Source organism: Suricata suricatta, chromosome 9, assembly GCF_006229205.1.
Source record: "Suricata suricatta isolate VVHF042 chromosome 9, meerkat_22Aug2017_6uvM2_HiC, whole genome shotgun sequence".
Classification (NCBI taxonomy): domain Eukaryota; kingdom Metazoa; phylum Chordata; class Mammalia; order Carnivora; family Herpestidae; genus Suricata; species Suricata suricatta.
In genome coordinates this window covers 58,188,020-58,209,117 of record NC_043708.1, presented here as the reverse complement: position 1 = coordinate 58,209,117, position 21,098 = coordinate 58,188,020, and the positions used below count along the sequence as shown (strand labels likewise).

The 21,098-nt window shown below is 38.1% G+C and overlaps 1 protein-coding gene across 1 annotated transcript in view; it reads right to left on the bottom strand.

Annotated features, from left to right (window-relative positions):
- SLC25A21 (solute carrier family 25 member 21) overlaps nucleotides 1-21,098 on the bottom strand; it is a 490,980-nt gene that overhangs the window by 110,385 nt on the left and 359,497 nt on the right. Inside the window, exon 3 of the mRNA XM_029952757.1 lies at nucleotides 18,806-18,889. Coding sequence (XP_029808617.1) covers nucleotides 18,806-18,889 — 84 coding nt within the window. The remainder of the gene's footprint in view (nucleotides 1-18,805; nucleotides 18,890-21,098) is intronic.

The window sequence follows — 21,098 nt, the reverse complement described above, 5'->3', positions numbered from 1 at the left end:
AAATCTCATAAGTTTCAATCATCCAAATTTTACCTGCAATGAGAATCTGTGGATTTACTGCATTTGTTTTGTCAAACGCCATGCTTATATTATTGGAGGCCACTCGACCATTCTGGTGAAAACTTTATTTATTATGACTTTATGAATCAAGAGGAAAATGAGGCCATTCCCAGGCCACCCTTTATGACTGTAGCTTACTATAATCACACTAAAGATACAATAAAAATAATCTATTTAAATTGCTTTTTGTTACAAGGGCTTTGAGGGAATAAACAAAATTAGAACATGATTTTAAAATGCTGCTGAGTGGTATATAGCTTAGAAAATGATTTTAACTATGGTACTAAACCCTAAGGATCATAAATAAGTGATCAGTTTGGTCAATTTAAGTTACAAGTAAACCAATTCTGTTCTGAGCAAAATTTTGCTTGGGGCAGAGTTCTGTTGTGTTATGTGACTCCTTAGGTCAAGTTCTGAGTCCAGGTTCTTGTGGTAAGAGCGCAGCATACCTGTACCACAATTCTGCTTGCCTGACAGATCCTAACAAAGGTCCAGGCATCTTAAAGTGTAAAACGAAATGTGAATCACTTAGACTTAGCATGTCATTAGAGGTGTTTGGTTTTGGTTTCAAAAGGATGGATGTATGAGAGGTTTCTTGTAACTTCTAGATTTCTAGAAGTCGGAGAAGCCAAAGACTAAGGAAGAGTTTATTTCTAAAACCGGGGCTGGTGTAGATCTGGGACTGACGGTGTGAATGCGTGAAGTGTTCGTGCAGTGTGGCCCACATGCTCGAATGAAGCCCTAATCGGGACAACAGGTAGAAGCCAACTGTTTGCCACTCTGAGATTTCCCGTCCCCAACCCAGAGGAGGAACAGGGAGGCAAACTCACAGAGTAAGTCAAAGAATCACAGCAGTACCATAAACTGTGTCTGAAAACTAGTAGGCAGTTCATGCAGACTGGGCTGAAGGGCATGGGAAGAAGAGCAGAACTCAGCACATGCAATGCAGCTTGTTTGCAAGACCTTTAGAACAAGTGTAGCCTAAATGCCAAGGAGTTGCTCTGGTGTATCAGAGTCACAGGAAGTGTAATAAAGGATAACAGTGGTGTCTGATCAAGGGAGGAGATGCTTGGGGTGGCTCTCGGTTAAGCATTTGACTTTGGCTCAGGTCATAATCTCATGGTTTGGGGGTTCGAGCCCCGTGTCTGGCTCTCTGCTGACAGTGTGGAGCCTTCTTGGGATTCTCTCTCTACCTCTGTCTCTGCCCCTCATTCTCTCTATGTAAACAAACAAACTTAAAAAACAAACAAACCCAGATCTTTAAAAAAAAAAAGGGAGGAGATGCTTTTCCTCCTTTAAAGTTTAGCACCATGTAAATCAGAAGAACACCTCTGAGTTACCTCTCAGAAAAAACTAATAAGTCGATGCCCTAGGAACAAAATGAAAATCCCACAGACACCTAAACTGCCAATTCACTAGCAATCTCTGCATAGTAAAACATTAAAACACTTTAAAATGTAGGCAATCATCACTGTGGTGGATGTAATGCAGGAAGGAATTAAGAATAAGTTAAATCTACTGAGGAATAAATTATGTGTTACCCTTAGTAAATAACTAGGATGTTACTTTCTTTTTCTTTTTTTTTAAAAAGGACCAAGTCCATTTTTAAACAGAGTTAAAATTTTTAATCTAGTTTAGCTGAGTTCAACAAAGGTTTGTTGAATTTCAAGATTCAAGTACTGTCAGGTCCCAGGGATATCAAGATGGCTGTGACAGGATTTTGATCCTTGACTAGCTCACTCCTGCCTGATGGTGACGTGCTAATTAGCTTTAGATACAGACTTGGTATAACCTTCTCAGCTGCTGCAAGATTCTGACACTCCTGGCATTTCTTTGGTCTGTTTGCCTGTGTGATACGCAGCACACTTGTGCAAAACACCTGCGTCCACAGGGACATTTAGTTCTAGTGATGACACTGAAAACTGATAACATGAATGTTCACATATCAGCTTTGTCAGGAGATCCACAATTTTTCCAAAGGGAAAGAGCTAGTGCACTTTATATAATTGCTTCGGGGCGCTGTACTCAGCCAGTAAACCTGGTTTCCATTTCTAGCCGTGCAGCCACTCCTTAGCAAGAGACCTTTAACAAGGTGCCTAATTTTTTCCCTCCCATTTATTTTATTCAACATAAAATAGGATCAGGACAGGGTGGGGGTAGGGAAGTGCGGTTAGGAGAGAAGGAATAATGACCTTACTGTTGCTAGGATGAGTTTGCTAAGCATAAAATTCTTCCTTATTTGTTGGAGGAAAGATGTAGGAAAAGAGATATTAGTGGTAATTATAACTAATAACAACTTAAAAAATAAAGTCAAATACTGTTAGTCTAACAATAATCTGATGAGCCCTTTTTAATCTAATATTATTTCCAAATGGGTAATATTTCCACATATAGAAAAAATAGCTAATTTTTTGAAACCTTTCAAATGTGTCATTTAAAATAAAGACAAAAATCTAATGCTGTTGATACTTAGCTACAGGTGAAACTGAAAAACAACTTAATAGTTTAAAACTAGTTTTAAAACTTTTTGTAGCAGTTTGCTCCCCTTCCCTACCAACAATGATGAAAAATAACAATAACAAAAAAAGCAAGACCAAAAAATGTAAGAGCTCTTACCATATGTGAACTATAGGAAACCGTAGAAAAGACAGTTCATATGATAAGCAACATGTTTTAAGTTTTGCTTCGCTGTTATCTAGAAAGTTTGCATGGCCCATGTAAATTCTATAGCAATGAATCTCTGAACAGTAGCATCTTCTTCTTCAAGGTTTTACTTACTTCAAAACCCCTGTCGTAAAACATAATTCAAGGTAGCAAAGTAGAAGGGAGTGAGCAGTGGCACAAATTAAGAGAAGAGCGTTAAAGAAATCAATCCAAAAAGTTTTTATGTAGCTGATCCCAAACCTTATTTGAGAAGTCTGAGTAGGATGAAAAGGTTTTCTCTATTCACTAGTTTCACTTAATCCTCAGTCCAAACATTTGCCCCAATAAACATTAGATTATTTTTATGTTCGCTATAAAGCTGTCAGTCCTCAATAAACAGATACACTCCCGGAGGTTTTACCTTTGCTGTCAAAGAATTGTCAATATGCATACTGGCTCTTTAAGTTAAAACAAACACACAGGAAGAGAAACGTAAAACAGAATTGCGCAGCAGTGTTTGACAGGAGGCTGCAGAAATCCTTAATAAATGATAGTCCGAAAAGATGATGGTGATTAGAAGTTCAGTATACTGTGATATAAAGTCGTCAGTGCGTTGTTAGCGCCTTGCTGTCTCCTTAATGGAATGCTGTGATCTCCCCTATTCAGGTAAGCCAGATCCTTACTTTAGTGGGTCTCAATTAAATTTTATGTCTGATGTGTCTATTTGTTGTAGAAAAAGAAACAAGTTCAATGAGAGGGACACTTTGAAGATTTTTATTTCCTATGGGGACAGTTTACTTCTGTCTGGAAAGTCCCTTCATACTTTTTGTGGTTTGTTTTCCTGTGACTGAGAATGGTTATATGAGAGATGAGAAGAGATACGGAGGTATTGAAAATGCAACTCTGTTTTCTCCTGGAATCTCCACCGTTTTTGCAGTTGCTTTTCAACGGATTTTTCCACAAAGGCATTTAGTAGAACCATGGGACTGAAACAATAATTTTTGCTCATACAGCTACTTCATTACAGAATTAAGCTTTTAGAAGGCCAGTGCTATGTCTTTCAAATGTACTCTCTGTGCTGCGTAACAGAGGACTAGGTATACATGGGCAGCCACTAAATACTTTTTGCTTGCTGAGCGACCGGCGCTCTTTCAAGGTTGGTAAAGAAACAGCATAAATATAGAAAAGATATAGAAATCTGTTCTTAGCTAGGATAATGTTGCTTGCCCTTCATCTCAAAAAGCTATATAAACTTTAGGGAATTGGTCCAAAACCACTAAGGATTTAAGAGATACTTAATAAAGTGATTGTCCACTATCACAAAAGGAGCTGTTCTTTTAATTTTGTTTATTTTAATTCTGGCTGAAATGAGTAGCTTTTTTTTTTTTTAGAAAGAAAAGAAACAAACAAGCAAAGCAAGAATGAAAGGGTCTTTTATACTGAAGGGTCCAAAATAAGAGATTAAAATAGGATGTGGGGCACTTAGAAATGTAACCCGGATGAACAAAGAGTTTGAGGAAAAGAGAGCTGAAGGCAAATATATCGGGAATCTTAAGGTCCTGATGAATACTCCCTTTGTTCTATGTAATAAATGTATGCTCTTCCCTGCCAAGGCTGAAAGAAATGGATTTCCCAAGGAATGTCCCATCACTGGAGAAGAGATCTGCCATCAAAAGCCATCATCCTCTGAGGAGGTGTAGCATAAAGATTAAACAGTTAAGACAAATGATGGCGTAAAGGAAGAAATGAAGACAGGGATGTAGAAAAGGTAAAACATCAGCATCCTGACAATGAGATCCACAAACATGAAAGGAGGAAATGGTGAGTGTCAACTTTAAACCCATGTTTTGTATCTTGTGGCCTTGAGCAATTTGGTTCAAGGAGAAAGATGGGACATTGAATTCATCATGGTATTGTTTCTGATACGTCAAACATACATAACAGAGCCCATGCCAAAATATATCCAGTAATATTCTGTTGTCCAGGAGGAACATCTGAATAAATGTGAAGGTCACATTACAAGAAGAGTTTAGTGCCCTGACAGATGTCACCAACCAATTTGGTTTCTCAACTTTCTATTTATTATCAGAAATTTGCAGCTAGCCAGTGAGCCAAAACAGAACAATTTATATTTTTTAAAAAAAGCATTTCTTTTAAAGTAATGTAGAGGTAAAGATCTAGACCTAGATCACATGGGTTAAAATTCCTACAACCTATGAAACATCAGACAAGTTACATAAACTTTTTGGCCTTGTTGATGCATCAGTAAAATGGGAAGAATGATGGCTCTTCCTTCATAGGTTGTTGTGAGAACATATTGAGATAGTGTATATAAGGCACTTAGCAAAGTCCTAGCCCCTAGTAAATTATGATTATTTTAGTTGCTTAAGATGAAATAAAAATTTTTTTGATTCCTCTGCAAAAATACATTATTATTTCTGTACTTATTCAATCCGCTAATTACAGTATGGAGTACCTATTACTGCACACTAGTAGGATAAAACATATTCCATCATATTTAGAAATTTATAAAATAATTAACAAATTACATGCTGATGATATAATATGTGGGTTGAAAACTCACCTACTTAATTCTTACTTTCAGTTACAGAGTTTTTCAAGATTTACATTTAAGTCTTAAAAAAACAGATTTCATATCTCTGGTGAAATTCCCTCTTTCCTTTACATTTTCTTTAAAAATTTTTAATGTTTATTTATTTTTGAGAGAGATAGAGACAGAATGTGAGCAGGGGAGGGGCAGAGAGAGAGGGAGACACAGAATCCGAAGCAGGCTCAGGCTCTGAGCTGTCAGCACAGAGCCCGATGCGGGGCTCAAACAGAACTCACAGACCATGACATCATGACCTGAGCTGAAGTTGGACGCTTAGCCGACTGAGCCACCCAGGTGCCCCTTTTTTTTACTGTTTCAAATGTACTTGTTATATATATTTTTAAAAGTTCCTGTCAGTTAAACACAGAATTACCATATGATCCAGAAATTCCACATCTGAATATATACTCAAAAAATTGAAAGCAGGGTTTTGAAGAAATATTTATCCACCCATATTCACAGTAGCATTGTTCACAATAATCAAAGGGTACAAACAACCCAACTGTCCACTGACATATGATGGATAGACACAATATAGGATATACATACAATGGAAAATTATTCAGGCTTTAAAAGGACTTAAGCTGAGGGGCACCTGGGTGGCTCAGTCAGTTAAGCGTCTGACTTTGACTCAGGTCATGATTTCATGGTCCATGAGTTCTAGCCCTGCGTTGGGCTCTGGGTGACAACTCTGAGCCTGGAGCCTGCTTCAGATTCTGTGTCTCCCTCTCTCTCTAACTCTCTCTGCTTGCACTCCGTCTCTCCCTCAAAAACAAATAAACATTTTTAAAAAAGGAAGGAGATTTGGACACATGCTACAACATGAATGAACCTTGAACACATTATGCTAAGTGAAATAGGCCAGTTGGAAAACGACAAGTACAGCGTGATTCCCTTTTCGTGAAGTACCTAGAGTGGTCATATGGAAATAGGTAGTTACTGCTGAATGATAATACAGTTCAATGTGGGAAGATGAAAACATTCTGGAGTGGATGGTGGTCATGGTTTCACAACAAAGTGAAAGTACTTAATGCCACTGGACTGCACATTTAAACATGATTAAATGGTAAATTTTAGGTTATGGTAATGTTACCACACTAAAATAAAGAGTCACTGCCTGATAATTCCAAAATTTGAGTCATTTGTTGTTTCTGTTTCTCCTGATATTTGGTTCTTGGTCTTTTCCCCCCTAAGACCCTGTTATTTTTTTAATTGAATGTAGGACATTGTTCATTAAAAAAAAAATCAAAGAGCCTCTGGATGATGGTATTTGAATAAATGTTTCCCCAGCAAACAGATGGAATATAGCAGATCATCTTCATCTTGCTGAGGTTGAACTTAGGCTTTGTTAGAAACAATGTGATCAGGGGCCCCTGGGTGGTTCAGTCAGTTAAGTGTCTGACTCTTGATTTCGGCTCAGGTCATGAACTTGCGGTTGATGGGATCGAGCCCTGTATGGGGCTCCTTGCTGACAGTGTGGGGCCGCTTGGGATTTTCTTTCCTTCTCTTTCTGCCCCTCCCTTGCTTGTGTTATCTCTTTTACTCTCTGAAAATAAATAAACTTAAAAAAAAAAAAAGAAAAATGTGTTTATATTTTGCCCTTATTCCTAGGGCAGAGCCCTCATTCTTGGGAGTGGACATTTTAAGTCTCAGCTGAAAACCTGCTGTGTGTGCCAGAACTCTTCCGTCTGGTTGGGCTTGAACTCCAATCCTGTCTCCCCAGCATCACGGGACTGCTGAACTCTCTGTTCCTCTCTATAATCTCTCAGCTTCTGGGGTTTTGTTTGTTTGTTTGGGTTTTTTGGCTGAGTTTGCTGGAGTTTTTTCCTGTTCACTTGCAGGTTAGGAGTTGGCAAATGCCTCAAGGGGAAACTGCATATAAACCCAAAGTTCACTTTTCTCTAGTTTGTCTCTTTTCTGGGATCTTTCTTTCTCACGTCCCACCCATATGATAACGCTGAACCCCAATCTCCAACTTTTGTCTTCAAATAAGACTTGGTCTTAGCTCCCTTCCCCAGCCCTTCCCATAAGACTTAGCAAAGAATGGAAAAAGCCTGAGTAAATACAGAGTTCACTGAGGTGGGCTTTCTTCCCTCTGATCTTGTAGCACCTTGCAAGTTCTGCCTGCCTTGATGACTCTTTGATGCCTTCGAAAGCAGTTTTGTGTATTTTGTCCAATGTTTGTAGTTGTTTTCAGCAGGAGGGTTGTTCTGGTACAAACTACTCTGTGATGGCAAGAGCCAAAAGTTAGTTAGCATAGTCTTTTAAGAATCTCTTTTTTAAAATTTTGTTTAATGTTTATTTTTGAGAGAGAGCGAGAAAGAGAGAGAGTGTATTTTTGAGAGAGAGTGGGAGAAGGGGCAGAAAGAGAGGGAGACACAGAATCCAAAGTAGACTTCAGGCTCTGAGGTGTCAGCACAGAGCCTGATGTGGGGCTTGAACTCATGAACCATGAGATAATGACCAGAGCCCAAGTTGGACACTTAATCAACTGAGCCACCCAGGCACCCCAAGAGTCTAATTCTTGATTTGTCTCTGATTCTGTTTTAAATATTCTTCTGTTTTACTTTAACTCACGTTTTTATTGACCAGAATATTTGGTTTTTATTTATGCTGTACTGGGTCACTGTGCTTATTAATCCCTAGGCAGGCAAGCGTCATAAGTATAGCAGTGAAGAGAGAACACATTCTAAGCAAGGTGGTTAGATTGCGTTTACCTGGATCTTCATCAGCCCTTCCAGTTTTCCTAACAAAACCGATCAATACCACCACCTGGTTAATCCCTTGAATCTAAAAACTAAATGCCCAAATCCAACTAATATGAAACTAGTGATCATTCAATTAAATTCAGCAAACATAAATTGGATGATGATTCCATACAAAGAATCTCCCAAAGAGATTTCATCAGAGCTCTACACATTTAAATACCTGTGAATAGTTTAAATAACTAGCTATAATATAAAGTAATAATAATGGAACCAGTTAAAAATTGTGTGCATACTTATACATCATCTATTAAACTAAGTGCTGGAAATACATACTAGTATTCCACTCAACAAATAAAGAAACTGAAGTAAAATGACATTAAGTAATTTGCCCAAGGTCCCCAAATTCATATGTGGGATTCTAATCCAGGTTTCTCTGACTCTGAAGAAGGTGCCATAAAAGAACAGTAGAGAAACTTGTTTTCATTTTGGATAATGCAAGAAGGCATTAAAGAAAAGGTAGCATACCAGCTGGGCACTTATAGATGACCAGAATTACCAGAGCTGGACAAAAGAAAAAAATGCCATTCTGGGCTGATGAATGTGTATGAGAAAAAGCACAAGGAATTGCTTTAGGAGTTATAATTGGCTTGAACACAGACGCCTGTGATGACACTAGGTAAGATAAGGCTTAGAAGACTCAAAGCAGATATGGAGAGTCCCAAATAAATACCACGCTGAGGGTTTCAGATGTGTGTGTGTGTGTGTGTGTGTGTGTGTGTGTGTGTGTGTGTGTGTGTGTATCACACAATTTCTGTGGATCTTCTGTGGATCAGGCACCTGGGCATGGCTTAGTATGTGTCCCTGACTTAAGGTCTCTCAAGGGACTGCAGTCAAACTATCAGTTGGGCCTGAGGTCTTATCTGGCTCACACAGGTGGTTGTGGGTAGGATTCAGTTCCAGGTTGTTGTTAAACAGAGTCCCTCAATTTCTCATTGGTTATTGGCCTGAGCTACCTAAAGTTCCTTGCCACATGGGCTCCTCCACTGGAGAGCTTACTTCAAAACAATAAAAATGTAGGAAACCAAAAGAGCAAGAAGGATAAGAAGGATCTACCTAGATACAAGTCGGTTTTTTATATACTAATCTCAAAAGTGACATTTCATCATTTCTGCCATATTCTCTTCATTGGTAGAGAGTCAATAAACCTAATTTATGCTTAAAAGGAGTGGGTTATACAAGGACATAAATTCAAGGGGGCAGGGACCACTAGGTCCATATTAGTGGTACCCTATCACATGTGTCAACAGGAAATCAAGAAAGATTTATGAATGTGCAGGCAACATAATTTGGCTATTGATAGTCATTCACACGAAACACTACAAAGTCATTCAAAATTTCTCCTTCTCACTCAACACCACAATCCATTATCAATTCATTTCAAGGAGTTTCATTGTCAGCATTTTCTCATTTGAATGGTACATAAAATGATAACACATCTTACAATTATCTGTGTCTTAGATCCCATGGAAAAAGACAGGAGTCTTATGGTGACTTCTGGGAGAGCAGTTTGTAAATACACGTGTAGACAGAAGTCAGACCATGGGAATTAAGGAGTGGACAAGTGGTCAAGAAATATTTTTGGAATCTAACACATATTTTTTTTTACACATGAAGCCAGATCTCTAGTAATTGATGTGCCTTATTGCTTAATGGATCACGCTTAAATATTCTTTTAATTTTGGTTCCTTTATAAAGAGAGTCAACTTCTGGAAATTTTATTATTTGAGTTTTGACATGCATATTGACCTATTCACTGAAAACTGTTAGGATAGAAAATGGTAAGGATACAAGAGCATGTCCTTTTTCTTGTTTTGGTTCTTAGTTCTTCTAAATTATGAAAAACTTCATGCAAAGAAGTCAAAGACCTAATTCACCTAACAGAAAATTACAAACTCTCCTTAGCAGTTTCCAAAATTCATTTCACACTTTACTTCCTTTTCTGCTGCCACTGAGATTGTGTCTACATTAGAATTCCTGGTACCCAGGGCTTTGTTTCCCTACAAGTTCTCTGTAGCCAAAGAGAATTACCAACAGTGTTTATCGGCAGAAGTACAAGGCCACTGAATATGGCTGCCCATATTCCACATAGTTCGACATATATAGCAGTCATAGATGATTTTCACCCCATCTGATAATTCATACAAGAAACTTTGGTTAAATGCCTTATATCATGTTTCATGAGGTTTTCCTGGTTATTACCCAATATTCAAGTTGAGGTAGGCAAAGGTACTGACAAGTCAAATAACTAAGTTCATGCAGTGCGTCTTTTTTTTTTTGATGGTATGTTTATTTAACACATGTAAAGCATCATTTCAACATGTAATTCTTTTGAATTCTTTTTTATACACAAATTTTTTACATTCCTTTTACACATAATGTTTTCAAAATCCAGTGTGTGTTTTATACTTAAAGTACATCTTAATTAACTTCCTTTTGGAGGATCGTTGACCTCTATCTTGGTCCCATGGGATGATGGCAGCACACTTCAGAATACATTTTTAAGTCCAATTGCATTTGCTCAAGATGTCATTTAAAGAAAAAGTGCACCTTTGTCTTCTTTGAATGCTGATCTTAGGAACCAATCTATTATTCTGGGAATCTCACTATCCTCCTTTCTGCTGAAGTTTGCTGGTTTGCAGAATGTAATCAACCATGGTAGATACTACCTTCTCCTACTCCCAACCCCCATTCCCCCAGGTGCTATTCAGCAAGGTGAGATATGTGACAGTGCTATGAACCCTAATGGGGACAGTATAAATCGGAGGTGTCACTTCTGCTATTACTAAAGCCACTATTAAGTTATTGGCAGAGCAGGGATACAGGATGCAGAAGATCTTGGATGAAAGCTCAGCCCCAAACAACACCAGCTGTGGGATGCTGGGCAAGTCCCTTATCATTCTTATCTGTTTCCCAACCAGAAAACACGATCCTAGTCCCCACCTGACTGTTGCCGGGGACCTTGTGAGCAACAAGTGAGGTAAGACATGCTGACACATTTCACAAAAACAGTAAAGGGTCAAAATGGCAACAATAGTTTTGAATATAATCACTGCTATAACAACAGTATCTGAATCTTTTCCTTTCCTCCAGTTTCAAACCATCTGAAATACCTGGAGGAAAGGTAAATCTAAACTCAGGAGACTAGACAAAAAACTCATGAACCAGTGACAAGAGCATTGGAACTGGGTGACAAAATAGACTCCTAAGCAGGAACTGAGTAGAAACTAACCATAATTAACAGGAATAGATTCTCCAGTGGTATCTGACTTATGGAACTTAAAGAGAAAATGTAGCAATCTAAACTATAAGCAATTCCACTTAGTTTAAATACATGTATGTGTGCATGTATGTATGTATGTATGCATCAATGATTTTCACTTCTTAACAGTGTTCTAGCATATCAAAAATCCATATACCTTTTCTTTCCAAGGAAAATAAAATGAGATCAAATTTGCATATGACCAAGATGAGAAGACTTCCTAATAGAAGAAAGAAAGACGTGATTCTATGATCTCAAAGACACTAGCAGAAATCATTGATGTTGATAAAACATTAATTCCTTGTCATGTCAAGTCATGCCTAAGTTATTTTCTACGATAAGCGAATCAGATAAAGGCAGAAGTTTTAGGAGATTTTCTTTCTCATTCTAATCTGAAAATGTTCAGTTTAACAACCAATAGAAAAAAGACAATGGTTTTGGTAAAGACATTTTTTCCCCAAGGTAAATATGCATCTAGTTCATCAGAATTCCAGAGTAAGTTAAAATAGAGGCCTGAAAATATTTCCGTTTGGACATCTCCCATCGACTACAGAATCCCCTCTCCTCCCGTTAACACTCATAAAAGATGGGAATATCTGCTCAGGCTCTGGATTGAGACGCCAACGTTCCCGAAAGACAACTACTTCCACCCAAAAAACTGGTCCCCCTTTTCCTTCTTGTCAGCACTGCAAGCTGGGAGAGGCTGTGTTTGGTCTCTTAATCAGGCCTTGCTGACTAGCTGACATCACTGCAAACGTTTTCACTTATTCTTTGGCAACACTTAAATCCTTGCCAAAGGCCAGGCAGTAAGTCTAAAAGCATTGTTAGCAAGAGGCTGGGGGAGCTGGAGTGTGACTGTCAGCTCGCAATCTATGGTGATGACAGGAGGGAAATCTAGGAGCTGAAACCATTCTAAAGGTCACCCTGTGGGCAGAACAAAAGGCCTCTTACAGAGCTCTGGGACGTGGAAGCCCAGGGATGCTGCTATGTGAGCACTCTGGAAATTCATTATCCTCTCCCTGATTGTAAAGACCACGTCACAACCCAATACAGCTAAAACCAGCAACGATTTGCCTTTGCAGTGGTATAAAATAATCTGGTAAAACAGATGTGCCCAATAACTTACCAACGGTTCAGCTTTCTGTGTTTTAGAATATATTCTTCTGTAGTATTTTCTCCTTACCCTACATTCTTTCATTTCCAACCCCGAACTGCTAAATAATCAGAGTTTGAAGTTCTTAGCGACGTACATTTTACGACTAAAATTATATGAGTATGACATACTAAAGCACTGATAAGCCATTTTTAAAAGGAACACAGATCATGCAAGAATAATCAGAATAGGTCCGTGCCTGAATTGAGGTCATCCCTTTTCTCTCTTTCCAAAACTGGAGAAGATTTGGAACAAGAAAATGGCTTCCATCTACGGGATACCATAATCAGGACCTGGACCCAACACTTGTAAAATCTGCCAGACAGATTTGCTATAGTTTATTTTCCAAACTCTCACCTACTCCGTTACTTCTTTCCTTATTCTCCCCCCACCGCCTCCCACCTCACTAAATGGAAGACACTTGTGCCGTCATCAGGAAGCCCGGGCAGGTCAGGGCTGCAGTGTGGGAGCAAGAGCAGCTGGGATTGTCTGCTTTCCTCCCTATCACCACAGGAAAACGAGGAAACGGGAAATAATGGATAGCATGGTGACTATAGTTAGTAATACCTCACTGTATACTTGAAAGTTGCTAAGAGAATAGAAAAAAAATGTTCTCCCCAAACACACAAAAATGGTAATTATGTGAGGTGATGGATGTGTTAACTAACCCCATCGTGGTAATCATTATGCAATACAATACATACATATATTAAATCATCACATATTACACCTTAACCTTCACATGTTATATGCCAATTATATCTCAATAAAGCTGAGACAAGGGAAAGCTGAAAGCTGAAACACAAGGGAGCATTCAAAGAAGGTCTGCTGGGTACCAGGAAGGGCCTGCTTAGTAAAACAAAAAGGAGGAGAGAAAGAAAGCACTTGAGACACCAGGAAACTCACACGAAGGCACAGTGCACATCTGGTTCCCACTGAAGAATGAATTCACTACGGTACTCCAGGCTTGCAAACCCAGTCCATACCCAATGATCTACTCACAATTGATTTGCACTGCAGATTACGCGCTGAGGAGCCTGGGGTACAGTCTGCAATTATTCATCTGAGCAAAAACTCTGCACTGGTTAACTAGCAGTGAGTATACAGTGACCCATGACTAACTTGTATGTGAACTCCTGGGTCTATATGTCAGGCAAGAGGGAACAGCCTCAGGATCTAGGGAATAGTGATGCTAAGAACCACCTGCTCCACTCAGGCTTGACAATAGTGGGTAGATGAACTGGTTTCTGTTGGATGAAAAGTGGGGTAGAGGGTAGAGAGAAAAAGCAGCAGCAACTATGGGGCCTTGTGAAGTTGGAACGTGGCTTAGGTGGTGAGGATGCTGACTGCTCCAATAACTGTGATTCCTGCGAAGACTTAGTGCCTCCATTGTCTCCTCAAGTCCATTTCCATGTGGAAGTGAGGGGGTTTCTAGGAGCTACTCAGGGGGTTTTCCCTAGGGGTAAGTTTTTCTGTTTAGGGACTGTGCTTGAACATCACCTGGTTGTGTTACATTAGGCAAATCATGTTTTAAAAAGTAGACCCACTAAGACACCAAATTAAGGTAAAGATCTTGGGGTTAGTGCATCTGTAAAAAGAAAATGTCCAAATCTTGCCAGGTTGGTGTTGCCAACTTTGCCAGGTTAATTTTGAATTGTAGACGTCCTCCTTCCTTCGTGCCACAAGACACTCATTCCCCTTCTTAATGAGAACAAGAGGGAGTGATTATACCTCCTGGGGCTGTGCCATTTATGCCGTCTGAAAGGCCCTTAAACGAGTGGCACATTATCTCACACATCTGGAGTTTACCAAATTAGCCAATTACGCTGGAGCTCATAAAACGAGGCCTTAAATGTCATTTAACTAGAAAATATTATAATCACCAAGTGGTCTGATTGTAAGATGATACTTGAGGCAGCATCAGCGGTTACAGAAAACAAATCATGAAGCAAAACACAGTTCAAATACCCCCCAAATGCAACCGCATATTTTCTACAGCAATACTTTCTGAAGAATACCATATTTCTGAAGGCACCGTAATCAACATGTTTCTCATTTGAAACTAAGTTTGATCCGACCTAGTTGTTTCCTAGTTATTTGCCTTGGGCACACCAATGTCCATGAATTTTTCTCAGAAGACAACTGAGGAGCATGCAGGATGAGAGCCGACCGACAGGAAACCATGAACTTGTCAGAGATATGGAACCCTCTGTCTCGGATGGGACAAGAACTGGATTAAGAGTCTTGAGTTATCAGAGGTTTGTGGTGCTGCCTTGTAACTGACAAGATTCGTTTAACTGCGTTTTTGTACTTCACCCGAAGGAAGAGAGGAAAGCTGCTTTAAATTGCTATGTGATTTGGGGGTAGGAATATCGAAAGTTTTAGAAGAGTTATTTAAAAATTAGGGGTTTATAAGCCATTCATTTCACATCACCTTCTTTTCATTTAATAAATAACAAATTTTGGTGTTTAGTGAAAGGTGATAGAATACAATGGAAAGACCATGACATGCTGCGAGTACCTGTGTGACTTTGGGCAAGTTATTTAGCTTCTCTGATCTTCAGGTACTTCATACAAAATACAGACATAATGCTGTCTTGTGTTGAGAATAGTGCTGTGTTGAAAATAAGGTTTGAAAAGTCCCTAGCATCGTGTCTGTCACATTGATGAAATAAATATTACTTTCACATCTTTCTTTACCTATGTCACCAGATATCTTAAGGTCTGTTTAATTCTTTTTCTTCTTTATTTCAGGAAGAATGGCCACTAGGAGCAGATAGAAGAGGAAGCAGGAGAGATGGGCATTAGCATAAGTTATAAGCCTCTCCCCCGTCTGTGCACGTCTCAGTCACTCTCTTTAAAGGAATGACAGGTATAAAAGAGACTGGAAAAGCTTTCAGGAGATACTCTGAAGGAAGTAAGACGCGGTGTATGAACACATGGTATATGGAGACACCAGCTGCTGTTTGCCAGGAGAATTTACAAAAGGAAACTATTGGTTTTAGAGGCACCTCATCAGCTAGGCTAACTATGTCTTCTGGGCTCACCATTTCAGTATATGGACCTATGAGTTTATTTTTGCCAAACCGCCAAAAAATCATGGTGACGATGGAGGTACTCTTAACAGTGACAAATTTCTTCCCTGTGAGTTCTCTCTTCTCCATTAGGCAAAACAATGATGGCCTCTTTGGTAAAAGCCAACTAAGTATGATGATTCCATATGGTAGAAATCCTTGCCCAGAATTTGAAAGGCCTTTTTTTTTTTTTTTTTTTTTTTTGTAAAGCTGGGTTGAAAAAACCATGCCTTTCATTAAAGGACAATATATCTATGTTTTTAGTTCTTAAAAGAAGCTTCAAAATAGTAAAGGGATTTGGACCCGTGTATTTGAGCCAATGTCTCTTGGAAACATGAATTCTGGGCAGAGAAGTGGGGAACCATCTCTAAGAATGGTGATGTGTATTGCTTCACTTTCTTAAAGCAGGGAGGAGATCTATGCAGACATTAGTGTATTACCAGACCTTAATGTTCTTAAACAACAGAAAATGAATAACTTTCAAAACCTTTAACTTGGGGGATATAGGAAAGACTAGGAGAGATGAATTGTCCTAACTATGATAATAGTCAAACCGACGTGTGTTATGTCTCTATAGCCACAGAACGAACGGGGCTGTAGGCACCTGAGTGAGAAAAACATCTTTGAAAGCACAGTATACTCTAAAAGCTAAATAAGAAAATCAAAAGGAACTGCTTTCACCAGGAAAAAAAAATTCAACACAACATGCATTAAAAGCTTTTTTTTTTCTTTTTTAACTTAACACTATGACATGTTCTTGCTCTGTATCAAAAATAAAAAGCAGCTTTTTCTTTTGTATTTTTACAAATATTCACATCTCTAAGACTAGAGCTCTCTGGCTTTGGGCTAATAACATGTCTAGATCTAAAGGCATTACAGAAAGTATGTCAATTTGCTCTAGAAGCAATTATACATACAGTCTAGGAAAAGGCCAATTTTACTATGCAAGGACCACACATGCTGTATGTTTGTTGTATTACTTGATATCAAAGCAGAAACATCACACACATGAAATAAAGAGCCTGGCTAAGGAACTCCCACATCTAATTCAGAGATATCTGTTACAGCTTAGAGAACTTGGCAACGCTGCTACTACTATTTTACTGGGAAGGGACACTGCTACTGACTATATGATACACTACGATGTGTTTAGCTTTATATATTTGGGTGAAATGAGCATGATTTGATCCCAACTGTCATAAATTGAGGTATATTATCAATGTGCGTCACTTAGGTACCAGATCACCATAGTAATAGCAAGAATTTGCTGCTTCTTTGTCATTAGATCCTCTGAAGATATTTAATCAGGCATCAAGATCTTTTCCTAACTTCAGAGGGGATAATTAATAACCAGAATTATCATCTCTGTTTCAGTTTGCATTATTACGATTTTGATGTGATGGCTTTTATTCACTTAACATGCACTTACTATCTCTACTCAGTGCTAAACATAGGCAGAGGGATACAGAGCTAAATGAGAAATTGCCCTTAGGGAAGTGTATTCTTTGGGTGAGAGAGAGGAGATAGACAGAAAACAGCCACAATAAGTTAGACAGGTGCATGCTATATTTTGTATAGCATTTAAGAGTGATTGGTAAAGAGAGCATGTGGTAGAGAAAAGATGGGCCAGAGAGGAAGATATGTGAGGGCACTCTTGAATGAAGAGGGATAGTTTCTTGTGTGGATGAGGGGGTTGGTCCTGCAGAGTAAGATAAAGACTAGCATGCAAAGCTACGAGAATGTGAGCAGGCTGGCTGTTCTTAGAGGAGATCTGAGAATGGGGAATGAGCCTGGAGAAAGGGAGGGCCACACTAGGCTATGCTAGGGCCATACTAGGAAGGGCTCTGTACCATGATATGTTTAGACTTTATACTTCAGGGCATATTTTTATATATTATCCAAATACTCCAAAATTAAAATAATTAAAACAGTATGATACTGGCATAGAGATAGATAAACTAATGAAATGGAATAGGAAATGGAGAAACAGAATAGAAAATTTAGGTGGTGTATACGTGGAAGTTTAATACACAAGAAAGCTAGCATTTCCAGTGAGGGAGTAAATGATGGATTTTTCCACAAGTGGAATTTGGGTAATTGGCTAACCATTTGAAAATAAAATTTAATTCCTATATGCCACACAGCACATTAAAAAAACAATTCTCAGATGGATTAATGATTTAAATGTCAAACATACCAGAAGAAAATGTTTATATTCTTGGGGATAAAAGATATCTTTCTTTATAATGTGACAATAGGGTCAAATATCACAAAGAACAAGATAGCTATAATCACAAAACCACAATCTTCAAAAATTGCAAGATTCTGAAAGGTATAAGATACTATAGCTCCAAGACAAATGACAAGTTGGAAAAAATGTTTGCAATCTATGTCATTGTTAAAGAATTAGTTCCTATCGTATATACAAAGCTCCTACAAATCAATAGAAATCTAACTTAAGAGACATGGACAAAGAACACAAATAAGCAATTCATAAAAGAAATGACATCTAATGGTAGAAAAGCATGCTCGATCCTAGTTATAATCCAAAGAATGCTTATAGACAGTTTTATTTTTCACCCATTAGGTTATTTTCTAAAGTTTATTTATTTTGAGAGAGAGAGAGAATGAGTGGGAGAGGGGCAGAAAGAGAGAATATCAAGCAGGCTCCACACTGTCAGTGCAGAACCCGATGCGGGGCTTGAACCACAACTGTGAGATCATGATCTGAGCTGAAATCAAGAGTCGGATGCTCAACCGATTAAGCCACCCAGGGACTTATGTAAAAAAAATACTCTATTTATCTGATCATCTAGTAGACAGGATAACAAATGTGAACATCAGCTTCTGACACAGTTCTGTTTTTGACTGAATATTCATAAGCTGCAATGCAAATAAGGAACATATTTGGGCGCTATGTTGAAGAATCAAAATGAAGAACTATTATGTTTAGATAGCTGCTGTTATGAGAGCTTTAAAAATTTATTGGCACAAAATAGAAATTGTCTTCTAGTCAGAAAACTGAATATTAATATCATTTTTGTGGTAGTTCTTATGGTATACATATTTAGTTTTCAATTGTATTATCAGGAAAAACAAAAAAACTGGGAAGGTATCCTTTTAAATATTTCCCCCTAATAACACTAGAAAAATGAACCATTAAAAATGAAAAGAGATATAGTAATATGTTAAATGCCTATATCAACATAAAGTCCATACATGAAGAACTGTACATACCCTTCTATTCGGAAAATTGTTCGAAAACTATCTCCCAAGCCTTTATAACTGTTTGGGTCAGTTGCACATCTCTGAATCTGGAACCTAGAAACAAATCAAACAAAAACAAAAAATTGAAGTTAAAGATTCTGTCAAATGGCTTCCCTCATTTTTCAAACATTTAGGAAACTCAGCCTTTTCAGGGTAATCTAAAATATTCTATTTTTTGCTACAGATTTTATTGATTTATTTGGCTTATATAATCCTTACCTTATTTTTGTAGTCTTTAAAATTCTATTTCTCTGTACTTTAATAGGAATTATAGAAAGAGGTTTTTTTTTCCTATCTGTTTCTTTTGTTAAAAGCATACACGGATGTCACAGATTGTTTAATGTGTAATTCAGAAATCTGAAGGTGCCTATGAAATAAATGAGTAGCTCTATTTCTTATCTTAATTAGTGCCCCTTTGATGGTAATTTAATAAAAAGTTTAAATACAGAGCCGCCAATACGGCCAAACTTGGATCCTGATTGTGAATTTGGAATTCATTCTGGCAGACAGGAACCTCCGCTTAGGAGAAGAGTTGAGTTTGTATTATGATACAGTTTACAGTCATTACATCTACTTCATGATGGTGCAGAGTTGGTCTTTACTTTCAAGCTACCTGAACCTTCATATATGTTCTCTATATAGTGGGTGCTCAATAAACATGTATTCCATTTTAGAAAGCTAAATTCTTTTTTTTTCTTCTTTTTGGCTACGGTCCTGCATCTCAGGACTCTAAACTTCAAACTGTGGAAGTTTCCGAGAGTCAGGGTCTTAACTTATTTATTTTGTATGCGACTCTGGGGATTGTTTCTAAAGAGATTTATGACAAGTACTCTCATTTCTCTACACCCGAGTTCTCCATTTTTGGGTTTCTTTAGTTGGCTCTCACCTGGTGTTTAACTTCCTTCCCCTCAATTCTTAGTTAAGGCCTTTCTGTTCTTCCTTTCATAATTTTACCAAAATAATTTAAAAGAACTTTTCAAAAACACCTCTTAAGATACTTTTCTGAGATTGTTGGATATATGATATGAACACTTCTACCTCTAAGAATGATGTATTTTATGGTTCTAGGCCACAGGGAATTATGCTGAAAATGGACACATATATCACAGAAAAGTTAATATTTTGCTTTGATAGAAACAGTTGGAATAGGAAGGGAATGAGTCTATTATAAGACTGGAAAGGGAGGCTGGATTATATTTGATTTTGTAAAGCAGAGAGTTGCTGAATATAATTGTGCAGGGGGGTGGCCATTCTGAGATGAGAAGTTGAGTTTCCAGCAGAGCTTTTCCAGCAGAGCACACACAAATATGTACAAAAATATTTACTGCCTGATTGGATGGATTGGAAAGGCAGTATGAAGGACAGATCAACCATGAAGGCAATGTGATAATCGAAGTGAAGAAATAATGCCAGAATATGAATGGAAGCAACAGAAATGTTAAGAAAGGGATAAGCTTATTGGGTAATCCTTTTTCTCTTTGAATAAATATGTGTGTGTCTGTGTGTGTGTGGGTATGTGTGTGTGAGGATACATTCAACATGACTCCTTCTTGATCCTCTTCAACCTGTGAAGTAATATTCAACTATTGCCAAAATTTAAAAATGTCATTAATATTCATGATGGTTTTGTTTGTCAAATTTACATCTCTATTAACATGATCATTTTTAGAAGGTTAAATTTTTAAATTTTAAATAAAAAAGTTTTAATGCTTTTTATTTATTTTTTTGAGAGACAGAGAGAGAAGGTGTGAGCAGGGGAGGGTCAGAGAGAGATGGAGATGCAGAATCTGAAGCAGGCTCCAGGCTCTGAGCTAGCTGTCAGTACAGAGCCCTATGTGGGGCTCGAACCCATGAACTGCGAGATCATGACCTGAGCTGAATGAAGCTGGATGCTTAACTGACTGAGCCACCCAGGCGCCCCTAATTTTAATTTTTTTTTTATTTATTTTTGAGAGAGAGTGTATGTAGGTAAGCAAGGGAAAGAATCTTAAGCAGGCTCTATGTGATCCCATGACCTTGGGATCATGACCTGAGCCGAAATCTAGAGCTGGACGCTCAACTGAGCCTCCAAGAAGGTTAGTTTTTAAGACAAGAATTAAAGCTCTAAAATTAAAGTGTATTGAGCTCATCAGGTGCTCATGGATCAATACAGCCAACTCATTTAAACTATTCTGGGTCTAGAGGTACATTTGGTGTGTGATAACCCCTGACCCAGAAGGTTCAGTAAGTGGTTCTATCAATAATCAAGAATATGATTTGATGG